The sequence below is a fragment of the Cetorhinus maximus genome, chromosome 6 (assembly GCF_964194155.1).
Source record: "Cetorhinus maximus chromosome 6, sCetMax3.hap1.1, whole genome shotgun sequence".
Lineage (NCBI taxonomy): Eukaryota > Metazoa > Chordata > Chondrichthyes > Lamniformes > Cetorhinidae > Cetorhinus > Cetorhinus maximus.
Genome location: NC_135884.1, coordinates 487,491 through 511,698, shown reverse-complemented (window position 1 = coordinate 511,698; position 24,208 = coordinate 487,491). Strand labels below are relative to the sequence as shown.

At 48.4% G+C, this 24,208-nt stretch overlaps 1 protein-coding gene across 7 annotated transcripts in view; it reads left to right on the top strand.

Annotated features, from left to right (window-relative positions):
- LOC144681467 (6-phosphofructo-2-kinase/fructose-2,6-bisphosphatase 4-like) overlaps positions 1 to 23,816 on the top strand; it is a 196,611-nt gene extending 172,795 nt beyond the window's left edge. For 3 of the 7 annotated variants that reach the window (XR_013576787.1, XR_013576786.1, XR_013576785.1), the window contains 2 exons: positions 19,336 to 19,522; positions 23,365 to 23,816. Coding sequence is in view for 4 of the 7 variants with exons in the window: in XM_078543062.1 (XP_078399188.1) it covers positions 2,020 to 2,079 (60 nt within the window). In the remaining 3 variants the exon portion in view is untranslated. Of the gene's footprint in view, positions 1 to 2,019; positions 3,148 to 19,335; positions 19,523 to 23,364 lie in introns of those variants that run through there. The other 4 variants (XM_078543063.1, XM_078543065.1, XM_078543064.1 and 1 more) reach the window with 2 other exon arrangements.
- The last annotated feature ends 392 nt before the right edge of the window (positions 23,817 to 24,208 follow it).

The window sequence follows — 24,208 nt, the reverse complement described above, 5'->3', positions numbered from 1 at the left end:
AGGGCGTTTGTTGCGAGAGTTAATCGCAGCTGGAATTTGTATGTGCACTTTGCAGCACATTGAGAGACAATCGCCAAACTAAATGACAGCTAGACCTGTAAGCAGAGTAAAAAAACTAACTTCATCATTGACCATGTGGAATGCGGGTTAATGTCAGTTTGAGTTCTGTGAGGGAACAGAAGCTTGAAGATTGCCTAGCTTGAAACTAGTGGAAGGAGCTACAGTGGTCCCCACAGAGTCTTGTGACAAAGAAAGCTACAAGCAGATTTTCTTGGAAGTATTGAGAAGTAGCCAGAACAAGGAACTGAGGCATTCACAATGAAAAGATGGTAAATGCAAGTTTTACCTCTGAGAATAGCTGGAACTGAGGAGAATTCTCAAGAGGACTCTGGCATACTAATGGGTGGTCCCTACAGGAGTGAATAGCTTTAAGATTGATGTGTTTCATGAGAGGATTCTTGGGGAAAGTAAGAAGTAAACCTGAGTACATAACATGTAGTTATAAACCATATTGTTAATAGTGCTACTTTTGTTTAATTTGTTCTGTATATAATAAAGTTTGTGTGTTTTTTATCAAAGTAAAACCCTGTTGTGTAATTCTATTGGTTAAAATTAGGTGTTTGGATTTCTCTTTAAATGTTACGTCCGTAACTGATTGTAACACTTGTCCACTGACTCCACATTCTCTGACTTTATTCATTAGTCTATTATGGGATATCTTATCAAAGGTCTCTTGAAAATCCAGATGAATTACATTACTACATTACCACTGTCCACACTCTCTGTTACCTCCTTTAAAACTAACAAAGTTGGTAAAGCAAGATCTTCCCTTTTTAAAATCTGAAATTTAAGCTGAAATTTAACTGCAATAATCTTTAACTCTGGTAAGAAGTGAAAGGTGAAGTTTAACACTGGGAACTTGCCTCTGTTTTTGAGGGAAGGAGGAAAGAGAGTTACATACGAACATACGAATTAGGAGCAGGAGAAGGCCACTCGGCCCCTCGAGCCTGCTCCGCCATTCGATAAGATCATGGCTGATCTGATTGTAACCTCAACTCCATGTTCCTGCCTACCCCCGATTAACCTTTCACCCCCTTGTTAATTAAGAATCTACCTATCTCTACCTTAAAAATATTAAGACTCTGCTTCCACTGGCTTTTGAGGAAGAAAGTTCCAAAGGCTCTCAACACTCAGGGAAAAAATTCTCCTCAGCTCTGAGCAGGTAGGGATGGACGGTAAATGCTGACTTTACCAGAGATGCCCATATCCCATAAGCAAATAAAAAGGATTATTACTCTCTGGGTAAAGACGTTTCTCCTGAATTCCCTATTGAATTTATTACTGACTATTTTATATTTTACGGCTCCTCATTCTGATGAAAGGTCATCTTGACCTGAAATGTTAACTCTGTTTCTCTCTCCACAGATGCTCAGACTTCTCAGTATTTCCAACACTTTCTGGTTTTATTTCAATAATCCAGTATCTGCAGTATTTTATTTTTGTAATGAAAATATCATCTCCAGTTCCACCCGATCAAATCCATTCGTAATTTTAAAGACCTGTGTAATTGCAAGCCATAGAAATGCTGCTTCATTTTTTAACAGTTGGTCATGCAAGAAGTACAAAGAGGGTCATTTTAGTGCAGTAATTGACACTGAACAGCTGCCTGTAGTAATACAGTTTGTGTGGCTAATGATGCTTAAAGTGTGAGCTGTGGATGCTCAGCTCTCCCACTGTTGGAAACCACTGGCACCACAACCACAAACACCCAGCTCTTCCAATCTCCATCTCCAACACCACGCCACCTCTACCAATCCCCGGCCACCAACACCCACTCCACCCTCTCTCCAAAGGGCGTCAATGTGTCACCCCACGTCCACTGGTGCATGGAATGTGAATAACTCTGTGAGGGGGGATGTAGCATGTTACTAACTGCATTTCCATTATCCTTTGATCAGCTTGTATTGCCTGGTGTTGGTTTGTTTTATTCCTCACAATTTCTGGTTTGTTGTCATGCAGAATGTAGACATTTCAAGACCTCCTGAGGAAGCCCTTGTAACTGTCCCTGCTCACCACTGAGACTTGCTGCCTCTCCTGTCACCACTGAGACTTGCTGCCTCTCCTGTCACCACTGAGACTTGCTGCCTCTCCTGTCACCATTGTGGCCATAACAAGGGAACTTTCCTCAACATCTAACCTCATGATGCAACTTGAGTTTTATTTCAAATCCTTAAATAACACTGATAATAAATGTTTTTACTTCTGGCTCTTTTATTAAGTGTTCATTGATTAAATGCTACAGTATGTGAGAAGCTTTGAGTTACAGTGCAATGAAATTGTGACGGAAGGATCACCGAATCCAATTTTAACTAATGCTGCACAAATCTCTGTGCAGACTGGGCTATAACCACTGTCTGCAGCCTCAGTGACTGATTCAATAGATCTGTGATTGTACATGTATTCATCATCTATCACATTGTTTACTCCTGGTATGCACTGTGCCTTTTAAAAGCAGTAATAATGTCGAGTGGGAATGATCAGCATTGAGAAAGTGGACGTAAGATTTTCAAAACTGTTTACATTTAACTCTTTTTGCATTTGGCATGTTAGTTTAACCTGGCACAGGGATTAATTTAACCTGGTATAGGGATTGGTTTAATCTGGTATGGCTGCACTGTTTTTATAGTAGGGAAATACATGGCCGAAGGCTGAAAAATGGTGTATTTGATGTAATTTAAGAGGAGTCTTACTACGCAGCTGGTAACCTGTATCTCATTGTTGTGAAGTGAATCGTAACCAGTGAAACGCACAGTCTGAAATGGCCAGGAACAAAGTTCCTATTCTACAGTAAGGGATGCTCAAATTGATTGATTCGAAAGAATTTGCTTCTAAATGATTGATTACTGTGTAAGTTTGTTCCTATTTCAGAAAGAGCTGTTGTATGTTTTGCAGTATTGTAGGATATCGCACTGCTTGTAATAAATAATTTTAATTATGTAAAAGTAACAGAGATGTATAGACTGTTCAAACTGCAAAGTTTGAAACAGGTTTAACAAAAACTTCTATTTATCATTGTATTGGCTACTTATCCGTATGTGTTGCTTGACTTAAAAGTGATTTTAATTAAAATTTGTAGCATTTATTGTATATTCTTCACACCTGCGAGATTCTCCTCTGTTCTGTGTATAATCTGTGATTGTGTTAATGTGCAGTCTGCATTCAGGTACAACTCTAGTCTATCCATTCAAGTAAACATCACTTTAAATATTACATCCCCGCTCTCACTGAGTGACTGGAGGCTGCACCTCCTCCACTATCATTTTCCTCCATTGTACAGGGCCATTCATCTCCCAATTCTGGGGGAAAATGACCATTTACACTTACTGCCACTATGTTTAGAATTTAATCAGAGCTCCAATCTGTCGATGTGAGATCCCTCTACAATCTAGCTGAGTGCAAGTGTTGAACACCAAGGGAGTGTACTGTATTACACAATGGTTAGTACAAAAAGCAGACGATCTGGTCGTTATCACTTTGCAGTTTGTGGGAGCTTTCTGTGCACAAATTGGCTGCTGCCTTTCCCACATTACAATAATGACTACATTTCAAAAATACTTCATTGGCTGTAAAGCGATTTGGAACATTCTGAGATCATGAAAGGTGCTAGAGAAATGCTGCCTCTCCTACTCCCCTCCCCCCTCTGCCTCCTCTCTCCCTCCCTCCCCCCTTCATTTTTCTCTCCCTCTTGGTCCTTCCTCTCCCCTCCCCTCTCTGGTGGTCGCATGACACAACAATAATGGAGTCATTGAATAATCAGAGTGGTCAGTCTCTTATCAACTATTATACAGCAAACTCAGACATGAGCTGAGGAAAGTCCCCAGTGGTGGAGTACTTTGGGTCCAAAATCACCTGGTTTCCCCGACCACGACTAACAAACTCAGTAACTGCAAAGCCAGCCAGCCTAATGCTGATAGCGGAGAGATTTTTAGAGACAATGATCCAGGTCAAAATGAATTTTCATCTGGAAAAGTAGGGCTTTTAGATGAAGGGTCAGGACTTTAACTTGATTGAGTTCTTTGATGAAATGTTGGAGAGTGTTGATGAGGCTAGTGTGGTTGATGTTGTGTCTGTGGACTTTTTAAAAGGTATTGGACAAAGTGCCATATAATAGACTTGTTGGCAAAATTAAATCCCATCAGTTGAAAGGGCTGGTGCAGTAAGGATACAAAATTGACTAAGGAATAAAAAACAGGGGGTTGTTGGCCTGCACACTTCTAATCTATCGTCTTCCTTTAAACACCAGAATATACATATGCACAGTTCTCATAATGGATGGTTAGATACTCGATGAGGCATCATACCACACAATTGCAGTATGTAGGTCTGGTACATCCTGCAACGTGCAGAATCTCATTCATGTTGATTATATCATTTTTATATTTGATCTCTACATTCCATGCATATCACCAATAAATCAGAATACATCAAAAGATACATAAAAGTGATAACAGAATAACAACATGGAGCTAGCAAAATGCATTTCACTCTTCTCAAACCATCATTTCATTACCTTAGTTATGCTGTCCTCTTAAACTCCCCCCATTATTTTATTACCATTCCACAAGTGGCCAAATGAACATGTTCCAGATCATCGCAGACATGGTTGAGTGACTTTTACAGTCTCCACCACCCTCCTTATCTGAGGAGATATGGCTTTCTTTAGGTCTATTTAGACAATATATCTCTTCCTTAGCATAAAACTGAAATCATTGGGCAGAATTTATGTCAGTGATGGGGGTCTTCCCTGCTCACTGGAAAACCGGCGGGAGTCCAGTCTCACCTGCACTGGGGAAAGCCCATTGGAAGTAAGTGCCCATCAGCACTTAACTGACCATTGTCAGGCCTTCCCTGAAATTTAGGGCTCTGGGGGTGGAAATCCTGCCTGCGGAGAGCTGCAGCCCAATCAGAGGCCAGCAGCTCTCCGATGCTCATCAGTGCCACAGGAAGCAATGGCTGATGCAGGTAATACACCCACCAGAAGCTGAGGGACCCTGATCACAGGTGAGTGGCGCAGGATGGGGATCATGAGGAGGGTGTCATTCTCCGTGCCCTGGAGGTTTACAGGGTTTGCTTTTCAAGCTCCCTGTGTGGTGACTCCCCACCACCACTGGGTGAATACCAGTGGCAGCAGATGGAGCCCTTAAATGGGCATTAATTGCCCACCTGGGCCTCAATTAGTGTCTGGGCAGGAAGGCCGTTCACAAACTTCCCTGCCACAGACCCCATGAAATCTCATGATGTTAGGTCCAACATGGGCAAGGAAACTTCCTGCTGATTACCACAAACTGCCCTCCCTCAGCTGATGAAGCAGCGCTAAAGGACACAGCTGCTCGACTGGGTCTGCGGCAGGTGGTGAGGGAACCAACAAGAAGGAACAACATACTGGACCTCATCCTCACCAACCTGCCTGCCACAGATGCATCTGTCCATGACAGTATCAGTAGGACTGACCACCACACAGTCATTGTGGAGACGAAATCCCACCTTCACATTGAGGATACCCTCCATCGTGTTGTGTGGCACTAACACCGTGCTAAATGGGATAGATTTCGAGCAGATCTAGCAACTCAAGACTGGGCATCCATGAGGCGCTGTGGGCCATCAACAGCAGCAGAATTGTACTCGAACACAATCTGTAACCTCATGGCCCGGCATATCCCCCACTCTACCATTACCATCAAGCCAGGGGATCAACCCTGGTTCAATGAAGAGTGCAGGAGGGCATGCCAGGAGCAGCACCAGACATACCTAAAAATCGGGTGTCAACCTGGTGAAGGTATAACACAGGACTACTTGCGTGCCAAACAGCATAAGCAGCAAGTGATAGACAGAGCTAAGCGATCCCACAACCAATGGATCAGATCTAAACTCTGCAGTCCTGCCACATCCAGTCGTGAATAGTGGTGGACAATTAACTCAATGGAGGAGGAGGCTCCACAAATATCCCCATCCTCAATGATGGAGGAGCCCAGCACATCAGTGCAAAAGATAAGGCTGAAGCATTCGCTACAATCTTCAGCCAGAAGTGCCAAGTGGATGGTCCATCTCGGCCTCCTCCGGAGGTCCCCAGCATCACAGATGCCAGTCTTCAGCCAATTCGATTCACTCCATGTGATATCAAGAAATGGCTGAAGGCACTGGATACTGCAAAGGCTGTGGGCCTGACAATATTCTGGCATTAGCACTGAAGACTTGTGCTCCAGAACTTGCCGCACCCCTAGCCAAGCTGTTCCAGTACAGCTACAACACTGGCATCTACCCGGCTATGTGAAAATTAACCAAGTATGTTCTGTACACAAAAAGCAGGACAAATCCAACCTGGCCAATTACCGCCCCATCAGTCTACTCTCCATCATCAGTAAAGTAATGGAAGGAGCCATCAACAGTGCTATCAAGTGGCACTTGCTTAGCAATAACCTGCTCACTGACACCCAGTTTGGGTTCCGCCAGGGCCACTCAGCTCCTGACCTCATTACAGTCTTGGTTCAAACATGGACAAAAGAGCTGAACTCCTGAGGTGAGGTAAGAGTGACTGCCCTTGACATCAAGGCCGCATTTGACCGAGTGTGGCATCTAGGAGCCCTAGCAAAACTGGAGTCAATGGGAATCGGGGAAAACTCTCCGCTGTTTGGAGTCATACCTAGCACAAAGGAAGATGGTTGTAGTTGTTGGAGGTCAGTCATCTCAGCTCCAGGACATCACTGCAGGAGTTCCTCAGGCTAGTGTCCTCGGCCCAACCATCTTCAGCTGCTTCATCAATGACCTTTCTTCCATCATAAGGTCAGAAGTGGGGATGTTCGCTGATGATTGCACAATGTTCAGCACCATTCACGACTCCTCAGATACTGAAGCAGTCCATGTCCAAATGCAGCAAGACCTGAACAATATCCAGGCTTGGGCTGACAAGTGGCAAGTAACATTCGCGCCACACAAGTGTCAGGCAATGACCATCTCCAACAAGAGAGAATCCAACCATCGTCCCTTGACATTCAATGGCATTATCATCACTGAATCCCCCACTATCAACATCCTGGGGGTTACCATTGACCAGAAATTGAACTGGACTAGCCATATAAATACTGTGGCTACAAGAGCAGGTCAGAGACTAGGAATCCTGCAACAAGTAACTCACCTCCTGACTCCCCAAAGCCTGTCCACCATCTACAAGGCACAAGTCAGGAGTGTGATGGAATACTCCCCACTTACCTGGATGAGTGCAGCTCCCACAACACTCAAGAAGCTCGACACCATCCAGGACAAAGCAGCCGCTTGATTGGCACCACATCCACACTCCCTGCCCCACACACTTGAGTTTTTCGCACTCTCGCCCAGCAACATACTCAGTCTTTCACACTCCCCCCCGACACACTCAGTCTTTCACACTCCCCCCCGACACACTCAGTCTTTCACACTCCCCCCCGACACACTCAGTCTTTCACACTCCCCCCGACACACTCAGTCTTTCACACTCCCCCCCGACACACTCAGTCTTTCACACTCCCCGACACACTCAGTCTTTCACACTACCCCCGACACACTCAGTCTTTCACACTCCCCCCCCGACACACTCAGTTTCTCACACTCCCCCCCGACACACTCAGTTTCTCACACTCCCCCCGACACACTCAGTCTTTCACACTCCCCCCCGACACACTCAGTCTTTCACACTCCCCCCGACACACTCAGTCTTTCACACTCCCCCCGACACACTCAGTCTTTCACACTCCCCCCGACACACTCAGTCTTTCACACTCCCCCCCGACACACTCAGTCTTTCACACTCCCCCCCGACACACTCAGTCTTTCACACTCCCCTCCGACACACTCAGTCTTTCACACTCACCCCGACACACTCAGTCTTTCACACTCCCACCGACACACTCAGTCTTTCACACTCCCCCCCGACACACTCAGTCTTTCACACTCCCCCCGACACACTCAGTCTTTCACACTCCCCCCGACACACTCAGTCTTTCACACTCCCCCCCGACACACTCAGTCTTTCACACTCCCCCGACACACTCAGTTTCTCACACTCCCCGACACACTCAGTCTTTCACACTCCCCCTGACACACTCAGTCTTTCACACTCCCCCCGACACACTCAGTCTTTCACACTCCCCCCGACACACTCAGTCTTTCACACTCCCCCCGACACACTCAGTCTTTCACACTCCCCGACACACTCAGTCTTTCACACTGCCCCCGACACACTCAGTCTTTCACACTCCCCCTGACACACTCAGTCTTTCACACTCCCCCCCGACACACTCAGTCTTTCACACTCCCCCCCGACACACTCAGTCTTTCACACTCCCCCCGACACACTCAGTCTTTCACACTCCCCCCGACACACTCAGTCTTTCACACTCCCCCCCCGACACACTCAGTCTTTCACACTCCCCCTGACACACTCAGTTTCTCACACTCCCCGACACACTCAGTCTTTCACACTCCCCCTGACACACTCAGTCTTTCACACTCCCCCCAACACACTCAGTCTTTCACATTCCCCCTGACACACTCAGTCTCTCACACTCCCCCCGACACACTCAGTCTTTCACACTCCCCCCCGACACACTCAGTCTTTCACACTCCCCCCGACACACTCAGTCTTTCACACTCCCCCCGACACACTCAGTCTTTCACACTCCCCCCCGACACACTCAGTCTTTCACACTCCCCCCCGACACACGCAGTCTTTCACACTCCCCCGACACACTCAGTCTTTCACACTCCCCCCGACACACTCAGTCTTTCACACTCCCCCCCGACACACTCAGTCTTTCACACACCCCCTGACACACTCAGTTTCTCACACTCCCCGACACACTCAGTCTTTCACACTCCCCCTGACACACTCAGTCTTTCACACGCCCGCCAACACACTCAGTCTTTCACACTCCCCAACACACTCAGTCTTTCACACTCCCCCCGACACACTCAGTCTTTCACACTCCCGCCAACACACTCAGTCTTTCACACTCCCCAACACACTCAGTCTTTCACATTCCCCCTGACACACTCAGTCTTTCACACTCCCCCCAACACACTCAGTCTTTCACATTCCCCCTGACACACTCAGTCTCTCACACTCCCCCCCGACACACTCAGTCTTTCACGCTCCCCCCGACACACTCAGTCTTTCACGCTCCCCCCGACACACTCAGTCTTTCACACTCCCCCCCCTACACACTCAGTCTTTCACACTCCCTGCTCACACTCAGTCTCTTATACTCCCCCAACACACAGTCTCCCGCATTCCCCCCCAACCCACTTAGTCTCTCACAATCCCCCCTAGCACACTCAGTGTCACACACTGCCCCCTCCACACTCACAGACTCTCTCATTCCCCCCGCCATTGACAGATACCCACTCTGAATGTGTTGTGGGGGGGAGGGTAGAGTGTGAGAGTCTGTGTTTGTTGGGGGGAAGTGCTGGAGACTAGGTGTGTTGGAGGGAGTGTGAGAGACTGAGTGTGTCGGGAGTGAGTGTGAAAGACTGAGTGTTTTGGTCGGTGGGAGTATTGCGAAAGCCTGAGTGTATCAGGGGGTGTGCAAGAGACTGGGTGTGTCGGGGAGGATTGCAAAATAATGAGTGTGTCGGGGAGAGTGTGAAAGACAGTGTGTCGGGGAGTGCAAGAGACTGAGTGTGTTGGGGGGAGTGCAAGAGCCTGAGTGTGTGGGGGGTGTGCAAGAGCCTGAGTGTGTGGGGATTGTGCAAGAGCCTGAGTGTGTGGAGGGTGTGCAAGAGCCTAAGTGTGTGGGGGGTGTGCAAGAGCCTGAGTGTGTGGGGATTGTGCAAGAGCCTGAGTGTGTGGGGGGTGTGCAAGAACCTGAGTGTGTGGGGATTGTGCAAGAGCCTGAGTGTGTGGAGGGTGTGCAAGAGCCTGAGTGTGTGGGGGGTGTGCAAGAGCCTGAGGGTGTGGGGATTGTGCAAGAGCCTGAGTGTGTGGTGGGTGTGCAAGAGCCTGAGTGTGTGGGGGGTGTGCAAGAGCCTGAGTGTGTGGGGGGTGTGCAAGAGCCTGAGTGTGTTGGGGGGAGTGCGAGAGACTGAGGGGCATGTTAGTGGGGTGGTGAAAAAGGCATATGGGACACTTGCCTTTACCAATCGAGGCATAGATTACAAAAGTAGGGAGGTCATGTTGGAATTGTATAGAACCTTAGTGAGGCCACAGCTGGAGTACTGTGTGCAGTTCTGGTCACCACATTATAGGAAGGATGTGATTGTACTGGAGGGGGTGCAGAGGAGATTCACCAGGATGTTGCCTGGGATGAAACATTTAAATTATGAAGAGAGGTTGGATAGACTTGGGTTGTTTCCGTTGGAGCAGAGAAGACTGAGGGGCGACCTGATCGAGGTGTACAAGATTGAGGGGCATGGACAGGGTGGATAGGGAGCAGCTGTTCTCCTTAGTTGAAGGGTCAGTCACGAGGGGCATAAGTTCAAGGTGAGGGGCAGGAGGTTTAGGGGGGATGTGAGGAAAAAGTTTTTTACCCAGAGGGTGGTGACGGTCTGGAATGCGCTGCCTGGGAGGGTGGTGGAGGCGGGTTGCCTCACATCCTTTAAAAAGTACCTGGATGAGCACTTGGCACGTCATAACATTCAAGGCTATGGGCCAAGTGCTGGTAAATGGGATTAGGTAGGTAGGTCAGGTGTTTCTCACGTGTCGGTGCAGACTCGATGGGCCGAAGGGCCCCTTCTGCACTGTGATTCTGAGTGTGTTTGGGGGAGAGCGAGAGAATGAGTGGGTTGGGAGTGGGTATTGGAGACTGAGTGTGTCGGGACGAATGCAAAAGACACTGTGTGTGGGGGGAGTGTAAGAGATGGAGTGTGTCGGTACAGGGGTTGGGGGTGCGAGAGACTGAGTGTGTGGGCGGCATGTGAGGGGCTGTGTGTGGGGGGGTGAGTGCGAGAGACTGAGTGTGTTAGAGGGAATGCGAGAGTCTGAGTGTGTCGGGGGAGTGTGAAAGTCTGAGTGTCGGGGGAATGTGGGAGTCTGAGTGTGTCAGGGGGGAATGTGAGAGACTGAGTGTGTTAGAGGGAATGCGAGAGTCTGAGTGTGTCGGGGGAGTGTGAAAGTCTGAGTGTCGGGGGAATGTGGGAGTCTGAGTGTGTCAGGGGGGAATGTGAGAGACTGAGTGTGTCGGGGGTGTGCGAGAGACCGAGTGTGTCGGAGGAGTGCAAAAGTCTGAGTGTGTCAGGGGATGTGTGAGAGACTGAGTGTGTCAGGGGATGTGTGAGAGACTGAGTGTGTCGGGGGTGTGCGAGAGACCGAGTGTGTCCATTGTCGATATGGTAATCACCTTGTTAAAGACAATTGCTAGTTAAACAGCCGATGAGCATTGATTACCCATCGAAACAGAATAAAGATGGAGCTGGAAGACTTTGTGTGGAAGCTGATTGAAAATCAGTAGCACTGAGGAGAGTTGTCTTGAAAATAAACCAGCTCGAACCAAAAGACCAGCCTGGATTAATTCTTCCACCACAACCTCTTATTGTGAGTAACAACGGTGGGGGGAGTGTGAGAGAGTGTGTGCATTGCTGGGGGGGGAAGAAAGAGTGTGGTGGGGAGGTAGAGTGCGAGGGAACGGGCGTGTCGAGGGGGGAGTGCGAGGGAACGGGCGTGTCGAGGGGGGAGTGCGAGGGAACGGGCGTGTCGAGGGGGGAGTGCGAGGGAACGGGCGTGTCGAGGGGGGAGTGCGAGGGAACGGGCGTGTCGAGGGGGGAGTGCGAGGGAACGGGCGTGTCGAGGGGGGAGTGCGAGGGAACGGGCGTGTCGAGGGGGGAGTGCGAGGGAACGGGCGTGTCGAGGGGGGAGTGCGAGGGAACGGGCGTGTCGAGGGGGAGTGCGAGGGAACGGGCGTGTCGAGGGGGAGTGCGAGGGAACGGGCGTGTCGAGGGGGAGTGCGAGGGAACGGCCGTGTCGAGGGGGAGTGCGAGGGAATGAGTGTGTCGAGGGGGAGTGTGAGGGAATGAGTGTGTCGAGGGGGAGTGCGATAGTACTTGATAGACCTCCTCACGGTTGTTCTGCTGTTGAACAGAGCATTAAGCATAAAATAATTGGGGTGAGACCAATGGCAAAGTAATAACTGTGGACTTTAATCTTCATGTAGAGTGAATAAATCAAATGGCAATGGGAGTCTGGATGATGAATTTGTTTGTGTAACAGCTCCTGAGAACAACATGTTGTGTAACTAATGACGGGAAACGCTGTTTTAGATCTAGTATTGTGCAAAATTGACCAGGAGGAATATGAACCAGGACAAGGTCACTGAAATGAGAGAGAGAGAGAGAGAGAGAGAAGAAATATCAAGTTGTCCCATCACAGGAACATAGCAAAGAGGTGCATGAGGAGAGGTTAAGTAGGTTGGGCCTGTACTCATTGGAGTTTAGAAGAATGAGAGGCGACCTTATTGAAACATATAAGATTCTTAGGGGGCTTGACAGGGTAGATGCTGAGAGGCTGTTTCCCCTTGTGGGAGAATCTAGGACCAGAGGACATAATCTCAGAGTAAGGGAGTGTTCACTTAAAACAGAGATGAGGAGGAATTTCTTCTCTCAGAGGGTAGTTAATCTGTGGAATTCTTTACTGCAGAGGGCTGGAGAGGCTGGGCCGTTAAGTATATTCAAGGCAGAGATAGACAGATTTTGAATCAGGAAGGGAATCAAGGGTTATGGGGAAAAGGCAGGAAGATGGAGTTCAAGATTATCAGATCAGCCAAGATCTCATTGAATGGTGGAATAGACTTGATGGGCTGAATGGCCAACTTCTGCTCCTACGTCTTGTGGTCTTATGGCCTCTCGAGCCTGCACCACCATTCAACTAGATCATGGATGATCTTCTACCTCAATGCCATTTTCACACACTATCCCCATATCGCTTGATATCTTTAATAACTAGAAATCTATTGACTTCTGTCTTGAATATACTCAATGACTGAGCCTCCACAGCCCTCTGCTGTAGAATTCCAAAGATTTGCCACGCTCTGAGAGAAGAAATTCTTTCTCAGCTCAGTCCTAAATGACCTACCCCTCATTCTGAGACTGTCCCCTGGTTCTAGGCCCCCTGCCCCAGCCAGGAGAAACATCCATCTTACATCCACACTGTCTAGCCATGTAAGAACCTAGTATGTCTCAGTGAAGTCACCTCTCATTCTTCTAAACTCTGGACAATACAAGCCCAGTCTCCTCAATCGCTCCTTGTTGTGTGATGGAATACTCCCCACTTGCCTGGATGAGTGCAGCTCCCACAACACTCAAGAAGCTTAACACCATCCAGGACAAAGCAGCCCCGCTTGATTGGCACCCCATCCACAAACATTCACTCCCTCCACCACCAACGCACAGTGGCAGCAGTGTGTACCATCTACAAGGTGCACTGCAGGAATTCACCAAGGCTCCTTAGGCAGCACCTTCCAAACCCAAGGCCACTAACACCTAGAAGGACAAGAGCAGCAGATGGGAACACCACCACTTGGAAGTTCCCCTCCAAGTCACTCACCATCCTGACTTGGAAATATATCGCCGTTCCTTCTCTATCGCTGGGTCAAAATCCTGGAACTCCCTCCCTAACAGCACTGTGGGTGTACCCACACCACATAAACTGCAGTGGTTCAAGAAGGCAGCTCATCACCACCTTCTCAAGGGCTACTCAAGGAATATTTTGTGCCGTGTTGGTCTCCTTATCTGAGGAAGGATGTTCTTGCTATAGAGGGAGTGCAGCGAAGGTTTACCAGGCTGATTCCTGGGATGGTGGGACTGACATATGAGGAGAGATTGAGTCAGTTAGGATTATATTCGCTGGAGTTCAGAAGAATGAGGGGGGATCTCATAGAAACCTATAAAATTCTAACAGGACTAGACAGGATAGATGCAGGAAGGATGTTCCCAATGGTGGGGGAGTCCAGAACCAGAGGTCACAGTCTGAGGATATGGGGTAGACCATTTAGGACTGAGATAAGGAGAAATTTCTTCACCAAGAGAGTGGTGAGCCTGTGGAATTCACTACCACAAAAAGTAGTTGAGGCCAAAACATTGTATATTTTCAAGAAGGAGTTAGATATAGCTCTTGGGGTGAAAGGGATCAAAGGATATGGGGAGAAAGCGGGAGCAGGCTATTGAGTTGGATGATCAGCCATGATCATAATGAATGGCGGAGCAGGCTCGAAGGGCCGAATGGCCTACTCCTGCTCCTAGTTTCTATGTTTTCTAGGGATGGGCAATAAATGCTGGCCCAGCCAGCGAAGCCCACATCCCATGAATGAATTTTAAAAATCTACCATCCCAGGAATCAGTCTGGTGAACCTTTGTTCTACTCCCTCTGTAGCAAGTATATCCTCCCTTAGGTAAGGAGACCAAAACTGTACACAATACTCCAGGTGCAGCCTCACCAGGGCTCCATACAATTGCAGCAAGACTTCTTTACTCCTGTAGTTAAATCCCTTTGTGATGAAGGCCAACATACCATTTGCCTTTCTGATTACTTTCTGCACCTGCCTGTTATCTAACAGTGACTTACGAACAAGGGCCCAGGTCCCTTTGGACATCGACACTTCCCAATCTCCCGCCATTTAAGAAATATTCTGCATTTCTGCTTTTCCTACCTAAGTGGATAACTTCACATTTTTCCAGAGCAGTTCGTCAATCTCATTAGTCCCTTGGTTCTCTAGTATTTCAGGGAGGTTTTATCGTCCCCTCCTCTGTGAATCCAGGGAAGCCATCAGTTGATTGGCTGGTGGCAATTGTAGCTTTATTTCCCTTTCTCCAAAATTAAGAAGCTAGTCTTAGAAACTGGGAAATGAAAATTTCATTTGTTTTATATTAAGGGTTAAGTATTTCAATTAACTTCCCTATATTTAAATGACAAGAGAAGATGAGAAATGAATAGCTAGTCAGTGCTGGGGCCTCAGCTATTTATGATCTCTATTAATGACTTAGATAAAGTAATGTATCTAAGTTTGCTGATGATACCAAGCTAGGTGGGAAAGTAAGCTGTGGGGAGGATACCGAGAGGCTGCAAAGAGATATAGACAGGGTAAGTGAGTTGGCAGCAAGATTTCAGATGGAGTATAACGTAGGGAAGGGTGAAGTTATTCTTTGACCAAAAGTGTAGAAAAGCTGAATATTTTTTAAAAGGTGAGAAACTTGAAAATGTTGACGCTCAAAGAAACTTGGGTTTATTTGTACAAAGAACGCAGAGAGTTAGCATGTAGGTACAGCAAGCAATTAGGAAGGCAAATGGCACGTTGGCCTTTATTACAAGGGGATTGGAGTACAGGAATAAAGATGTCTTGCCACAGTTGTACAGGGTTTTGGTGAGACCACATCTGGAACAGTGTGTGCAGTTTTGGTTTCCACATTTAAGAAAGGATATCCTTGTATTGGAGGCGGTACAGTGAAGGTTCACTGGATTGGTCCCTGGGATAAGGGGGCTGTCCTATGATGAGAGGCTGAGTGAATTGGGTTTATATTCTCTGGAGTTTAGAAGAATGAGGGGCGATCTTGTTGAAACCTACAAAATTCTGAAGGAGTTTGACAGAGTGGACCCTGTGAGATTGTTTCCACTGGTCGGGGAATCTAAAACACGGGGGCACAGTCTCAGGATAAGAGGCCGATCATTCAGGACTGAGATGAGGAGAAATTACTTCATTCAAAGGGTTGTGAATATTTGGAATTCTCTACCCAAGAGGGTTGTGGATGCTCCATCGTTGAGTATATTTAAGGCTGGGATAGACAGATTTTTGGTGTCTCAGGGAATTCTGGGATGGGGAATGGGTGGGAAAGTGGAGTTGTAGCCCAAGATCAGCCATGGTCATATTGAATGGCGGAACAGGCTCGAGGGGCTGACTGGTCTACTCCTGCTCCTATTTCTTGTGTTCTTGTGAGATTTAATAGTTGGGGAATAGATGGGTGTTTCTGTGGCAGCAGACATGAATCCAGGATGGTGGATTGTCTCCCTGATGCCATGGTCAAGGATGTCACTGAGCAGCTGCAGAGCACCCAGAGGGGGTGGGGGTGAGGGGGTGGTGGGGGGGTGGTGAACAACAGCCCAGCATGGTCCACAACAATAGCAACGATATAAGCAGAAGGAGGCATGTGGTCATAGTCAGAATTTAGGGAGCTAGCTAGGAAACTAGCAAACAGGACCTCAAAAGTAGTAATCTCTGGATTACTCCCAGTGCCACATGCAGAAAAATAAGAGGATAAAGCAAGTGAATGTGTGGCTCAAGAGATGGACAGGTTACATCTAAACAGAGCCAGAACCAATTTCCTTGCGTGGTGGTTTCCTAGTTTTACTGGGGAGGGTTTAAACTAACTTGGCAGGGGTGTGGGAAGCAGGAGGTAATATTAGAGAGGGATACCAAGGTGCAAAGAATACTAGGAGAGACTTAGAGTATTAGAGTAGGAAATAGTAAGATATTAGGTGTGTTCAACGTATGAAGGGAAGTAATAAAGCCTAAATTAACATTACAGTCCATGTATGTGAATGTGTGGAGTGTGGTAGATAAAATTGGGGAGTTACAGGCACAGATAACCACGTGGAAATATGATGTTGTGGCGTTAACAGAGACCTGGCTCAAAGAAGGGCAGGACTGAGTGTTAAATATTCCTGGATACAAAGTGTTCAGGAAAGATAGGAAAGGAGGAGGAGTGGTGGTATTGATTAAGGAGAACATTGCATGCTACAGAGAGAGAATGTCCCAGAGGGTTCAAGGACAAAATTCATTTTGCTAGAAATAAGGAACAAAAAAGCTGCAATTACATTGTTCAGTGTAGTCTATAGGCCACCAACTAGTGGGAAAGATGTAGAGGAACACATTTGCAAGGAAATTACACAGAAGTGCAATTATAGAGTAGTAATAATGGGGGACTTTAATTATCTGAATATAGACTGGGATAATAGCAGTGTAAAGGGCAGAGAGGGTCAAGAGTTCCTCAAGTGTGTTCTGGGAAATGTTCTGCAGCAGTATGTTTCCAGTCCAATGAGGAATAAGGCACTGATGGACCTGGGTTTTGGGAATGAGGTGGACCAAGTGGATTGAGGGTCAGTAGGAGAACATATAGGAGACAGCAATCATTGTGTCATAAGGTTTATGTTGGCTATGGAAAAGGACAAGGAGCAATCCACAGTAAGAATAATTTACTGGGGGAAAACCAACTTCAATGGTGTAAGAATGCATCTGGCCCAGATACATTGAATCAGAGATCAGCAGGCAAAACTGTAACTGAACAATGGGCTGTCTTTAAAGAACAGATAGATCAAGTGCAGTCAAGATATAATCCCATGAAGGGGAAAATGTGGCAAACAGATCCAGAGCTCCCTGGATGACAAAAGAGGCAGAGATTAAGATGAAGCAGCAAAAGTGTGTTTATGACAGATGTCAGGTGGATAATACAATTGAGAACAAGTCCAAATATAGAAGGTTCAGAGGGGAAGAGAAAAAACAAATAAGAGAAACAAAGCGGGAGTATGAGAAGAGACTGGCAGCTAACATAATAGGGAATCCCAAAATCTTCAATAGATGTTTAAATAGTAAAAAAGTGGTAAAAGGAGGACTAGGAGCCAATCAGGGACCAAAAAGGGATTTTACACATTGTAGACAGAGGCCACAGTTGAGATATTAAATGAATCCTTTGCATCTGTCTTTACCAAGGAAAAGATGCTACCCAGGCCAGGGTGACAGAGGAGGTAGTTCAGACACTAGAAGGATTTAAAATTTATAAGGAGCAGGAATTGGATAGGCTGTCTATCAGAAGTTGAAAAGTCACCAGGACTGGATGAGATGCATCCAAGGGTACTGAGGGAAGTGAGAGTGGAAATTCAGAGGCACTGGCCATAATTTTCCAATCTTGGACTCAGGGCTGGTGCCAGAGGACTGGAGAATTGCAAATGTTACACTCTTGTTCAAAAAGGGGTGTAAAGATAAGCCCAGCAATTACACCCACCTTAAACAGTACAAATCTCATCACATTTCTACTTCTCTGTAGCTCTGAAGAAGAGTCAAATGGACTCGAAACGTTAACTCTGTTTTTCTCTCCGCAGATACTGTCAGACCTCCTGAGTTTTTCCAGCATTTTCTGTTTTTGTTTCAGATTTCCAGCATCTGCAGTATTTTGCTTTTAACTACAGGCCACTCAGTTTAACCTGTTGGTGGGGAAGATTTTAGAAACAATAATTCAGGATAAAATTAATAGTTACTTGGAAAAATGCAGGTTAATTAAGGAAAGCCAGCATGGATGTCTTAAGGGAAAATCATGTTTAACTAACTCTCTGGAGTGTTTTGAAAAGGTAACAGAGGGTTAATGAAGGCAATGCTCTTGATGTGGTGTACATGGGCTTGCAAAAGACATTAAGTGCAGCACTAATGTAAAAACAAAAAACTACTGCGGATGCTGGAAATCCAAAACAAAAACAGAATTACCTGGAAAAACTCAGCAGGTCTGGCAGCATCGGCGGAGAAGAAAAGAGTTGACGTTTCGAGTCCTCATGACCCTTCAGCAGTTCTGCTGCTGGATCTGCTGAGTCTTTCCAGGTAATTCTGTTTTTGATTAAGTGCAGCACGACAGATTTGTGAGCAAAGTTAGAGCTCATGGAATAAAAGGGACAGGAGCAACATGATACAGAATTGGCTGAGTGACAGGAAACAGCGAGTAGTGGTGAATGGTTGTTTTGAAGTTTGTAGTGGGGTTCCCCAGGGGTCAGTGTTGAGAGGAGATTTGATAGAGATTCAAAATCATGAGGGGTCAGAAAGCAGTAGATAGGGAGAAGGTGTTCCCATTGGTTGAAGGATCTAGAAGCACAGATTTAAGGTAATTGGTAAAAGAAGAAATGGTAACATTTTTAATGCAGTGAGTGGTTAGCATCTGCAATGCCTGCCTGAGAGTGTGGTGGAGGCTGGGTCAATTGGAAGTTTCAAAATGGAATTGGATCATTATCTGAAAAAGGAAATTGTGCAGGGTTACAGAAAAAGGCAGAGGGAGTCACATTAGGGGAATTACTCTTTCAGAGGGCCAGCACCGACATGATGGGCCAACTGGCCTCCATCTGTGTTGTAACCAATAAGGCAAAGTTAATTTAGTAATCTCATAGTAAAAGATCCTTTGGGCTAAAAAGATCATAATATAATTAAATTTCTTATTAATTTTGAAAGTGACACTCTCAAGTCCCAAACAAAAATCCGGAATAATTAACCAGTTGTTTTGGTCGAACTGAATTTGATTATTGCTGCAAAGAGAGACATATTTTTGAAGCTTTTCATGTGCAATCATCAGAACAAGAATATCAAACAAAGACGAGGATTTATAGTTACAGAAGGAAAGGATGCAGTTTGGTTGGCAGGTCGCTGCTGAATGACTGTGGCATTACCATGCAGAAAGCAACGGGAAACAGTCTCCCCAAACCCCCATGAGGCTTGAACATATTCCTTTTGCTGCATAGAAAAGGTGCCTATGTAGGAATGTATGTCACTTCTAGCACACATTAAGAGCCATGTTACAAACTGAACTGATTACCTTCAATTGGTTGCTGGTAGCAGCGCTACCTCAGTACTGATCCTCTGACTGTGCAGCACTCCCTCAGTACTGACCCTCTGACTGTGCAGCACTCCCTCAGTACTGACCCTCTGACAGTGCAGCACTCCCTCAGTACTGACCCTCTGACAGTGCAGCACTCCCTCAGTACTAACCTTCTGCCCTCCCTCAGTACTGACCCTCCGGCAGTACAGCACTCCCTCAGTACTGACTTTCTGCCCTCCCTCAGTACTGACCCTCTGACAGTGCAGCACTCCCTCAGTACTGACCCTCTGACAGTGCAGCACTCCCTCAGTACTGACCCTCTGACAGTGCAGCACTCCCTCAGTACTGACCCTCTGACAGTGCAGCACTCCTTCAGTACTAACCTTCTGCCCTCCCTCAGTACTGACCCTCCGGCAGTACAGCACTCCCTCAGTACTGACTTTCTGCCCTCCCTCAGTACTGACCCTCTGACAGTGCAGCACTCCCTCAGTACTGACCCTCTGACAGTGCAGCACTCCCTCAGTACTGACCCTCTGGCAGTGCAGCACTGACCCTCTGACAGTGCAGCACTCCCTCAGCACTGACCCTCTGACAGTGTGGCACTACCTCAGTACTGGCCCTCCAACAGTGCAACACTCCCTCAGTACTGACCCTCTGACAGTGTGGCACTCCCTCAGTACTGACCCTCTGACAGTGCGGCACTCCCTCAGTACTGACCCTCTGACAGTGCGGCACTCCCTCAGTACTGACCCTCTGACAGTGCGGCACTCCCTCAGTACTGATCCTCTGACAGTGCGGCACTCCCTCAGTACTGATCCTCTGACAGTGCGGCACTCCCTCAGTACTGATCCTCTGACAGTGCGGCACTCCCTCAGTACTGACCCTCTGACAGTGTGGCACTCACTCAGTACTGACCCTCTGACAGTGCGGCACTCCCTCAATACTGATCCTCTGACAGTGCGGCACTGACCCTCTGACAGTGCAGCACTCCCTCAGCACTGACCCTCTGACAGTGTGGCACTACCTCAGTACTGGCCCTCCAACAGTGCAACACTCCCTCAGTACTGACCCTCTGACAGTGTGGCACTCCCTCAGTACTGACCCTCTGACAGTGCGGCACTCCCTCAGTACTGACCCTCTGACAGTGCGGCACTCCCTCAGTACTGACCCTCTGACAGTGCGGCACTCCCTCAGTACTGACCCTCTGACAGTGCGGCACTCCCTCAGTACTGATCCTCTGACAGTGCGGCACTCCCTCAGTACTGATCCTCTGACAGTGCGGCACTCCCTCAGTACTGACCCTCTGACAGTGTGGCACTCACTCAGTACTGACCCTCTGACAGTGCGGCACTCCCTCAGTACTGACCCTCAGACAGTGCGGCACTCCCTCAATACTGATCCTCTGACAGTGCGGCACTCCCTCAGTACTGATCCTCTGACAGTGCGGCACTCCCTCAGTACTGACCCTCTGACAGTGCGGCACTCCCTCAGTACTGACCCTCTGACAGTGCAGCACTCCCTCAGTACTGACCCTCTGACAGTGCAGCACTCCCTCAGTACTAACCTTCTGCCCTCCCTCAGTACTGACCCTCCGGCAGTACAGCACTCCCTCAGTACTGACTTTCTGCCCTCCCTCAGTACTGACCCTCTGACAGTGCAGCACTCCCTCAGTACTGACCCTCTGACAGCGCAGCACTCCCTCAGTACTGACCCTCTGACAGTGCAGCACTCCCTCAGTACTGACCCTCTGACACTGCAGCACTCCTTCAGTACTAACCTTCTGCCCTCCCTCAGTACTGACCCTCCGGCAGTACAGCACTCCCTCAGTACTGACTTTCTGCCCTCCCTCAGTACTGACCCTCTGACAGTGCAGCACTCCCTCAGTACTGACCCTCTGACAGTGCGGCACTCCCTCAGTACTGACCCTCTGACAGTGCGGCACTCCCTCAGTACTGATCCTCTGACAGTGCGGCACTCCCTCAGTACTGATCCTCTGACAGTGCGGCACTCCCTCAGTACTGACCCTCTGACAGTGTGGCACTCACTCAGTACTGACCCTCTGACAGTGCGGCACTCCCTCAGTACTGACCCTCAGACAGTGCGGCACTCCCTCAATACTGATCCTCTGACAGTGCGGCACTCCCTCAGTACTGATCCTCTGACAGTGCGGCACTCCCTCAGTACTGACCCTCTGACAGTGCGGCACTCCCTCAGTACTGACCCTCTGACAGTGCAGCACTCCCTCAGTACTGACCCTCTGACAGTGCAGCACTCCCTCAGTACTAACCTTCTGCCCTCCCTCAGTACTGACCCTCCGGCAGTACAGCACTCCCTCAGTACTGACTTTCTGCCCTCCCTCAGTACTGACCCTCTGACAGTGCAGCACTCCCTCAGTACTGACCCTCTGACAGCGCAGCACTCCCTCAGTACTGACCCTCTGACAGTGCAGCACTCCCTCAGTACTGACCCTCTGACACTGCAGCACTCCTTCAGTACTAACCTTCTGCCCTCCCTCAGTACTGACCCTCCGGCAGTACAGCACTCCCTCAGTACTGACTTTCTGCCCTCCCTCAGTACTGACCCTCTGACAGTGCAGCACTCCCTCAGTACTGACCCTCTGACAGTGCAGCACTCCCTCAGTACTGACCCTCTGACAGTGCAGCACTCCCTCAGTACTGACCCTCTGGCAGTGCAGCACTGACCCTCTGACAGTGCAGCACTCCCTCAGCACTGACCCTCTGACAGTGTGGCACTACCTCAGTACTGGCCCTCCAACAGTGCAACACTCCCTCAGTACTGACCCTCTGACAGTGCGGCACTCCCTCAGTACTGACCCTCTGACAGTGCGGCACTCCCTCAGTACTGACCCTCTGACAGTGCGGCACTCCCTCAGTACTGACCCTCTGACAGTGCGGCACTCCCTCAGTATTGACCCTCTGACAGTGCGGCACTCCCTCAGTACTGATCCTCTGACAGTGCGGCACTCCCTCAGTACTGATCCTCTGACAGTGCAGCACTCCCTCAGTACTGACCCTCTGACAGTGCGGCACTCACTCAGTACTGACCCTCTGACAGTGCGGCACTCCCTCAGTACTGACCCTCTGACAGTGCGGCACTCCCTCAGTACTGATCCTCTGACAGTGCGGCACTCCCTCAGTACTGATCCTCTGACAGTGCGGCACTCCCTCAGTACTGATCCTCTGACAGTGCAGCACTCCCTCAGTACTGACCCTCTGACAGTGCGGCACTCCCTCAGTACTGACCCTCTGACAGTGCGGCACTCCCTCAGTACTGACCCTCTGACAGTGCGGCACTCCCTCAGTACTGATCCTCTGACAGTGCGGCACTCCCTCAATACTGATCCTCTGACAGTACAGCACTCCCTCAGTACTGACCCTCTGACAGGGCAGCACTCCCTCAGCACTGACCCTCTGACAGGGCAGCACTCCCTCAGTACTGACCCTCTGACAGTGCGGCACTCCCTCAGTACTGACCCTCTGACAGGGCAGCACTCCCTCAGCACTGACCCTCTGACAGGGCAGCACTCCCTCAGTACTGACCCTCTGACAGTGCAGCACTCCCTCAGTACTGACCCTCTGACAGTGCAGCACTCCCTCAGCACTGACCCTCTGACAGGGCAGCACTCCCTCAGCACTGACCCACTGGCACTGTCTGCATTATGGACCCTCAGGCTTCTGACTTTGGTGTGAACCACGAATCCCGGTTTGATGCCTTTACCAGTTGACGTGACCTAATTTTGTCTCTCTTACTTCGTTTTTAATTTAGAATGTGAATGTGAATCGGTCGGAGGAGGAAGCGCTGAAAACTGTTCCAATCTAATATCCAACTGCTCACTCCGAGCAGGTAGAAGATTGAAGCTGAGTTCTCATTGGGACCAGACAGCGGAGGATCTGAAACCAGGGACACGTACAGATCCCCATCGAGCTGACTTTAAAGAAGTGACCATGTCTTCAGCTGGTGGTTTGCACAGATAGACAAGCAGCGCCCCCAGCAGCTTTTATAACATTTATCCCCTGTCACCTGACGGCTGCCAGAAGTGTGATTCTGTGAGCTCGCTTTGTGCGTGTGTTGTGACAGCTGATGAAGTACATTTATGAACCTGGTGCCGTGAAATGTTTTTCTTTTTAACACAAAACAATACAAGTGACACTCAATATAAAGGTTACAGTTTCGGATGTAAGGGAACTTAATGTGAAATAAAATTTAGAATGAGCTTCCTACACTGTGTTGAGTTCAGCACGAAGCTGTGAGCTGTGTGTAGCACTGTTCATGAATCAGAAGCTTGTGGCTTCAAGTCTCACTTTAGAGACTTCAGCACTTAACCCATTCTGGAACTCCCAACGGAGTGCTGCACTGTCAGAGGGTCAGTACTGAGGGAGTGCTGCACTGTCGGAGGGTCAGTACTGAGGGAGCGCTGCACTGTCGGAGGGTCAGTACTGAGGGAATGCTGCACTGTCAGAGGGTCAGTACTGAGGGAGTGCTGTACTGTCAGAGGGTCAGTACTGAGGGAGTGCTGCACTGTTGGAGGGTCAGTACTGAGGGAGTGCTGCACTGTCAGAGGGTCAGTACTGAGGGAGTGCTGCACTGTCAGAGGGTCAGTACTGAGGGA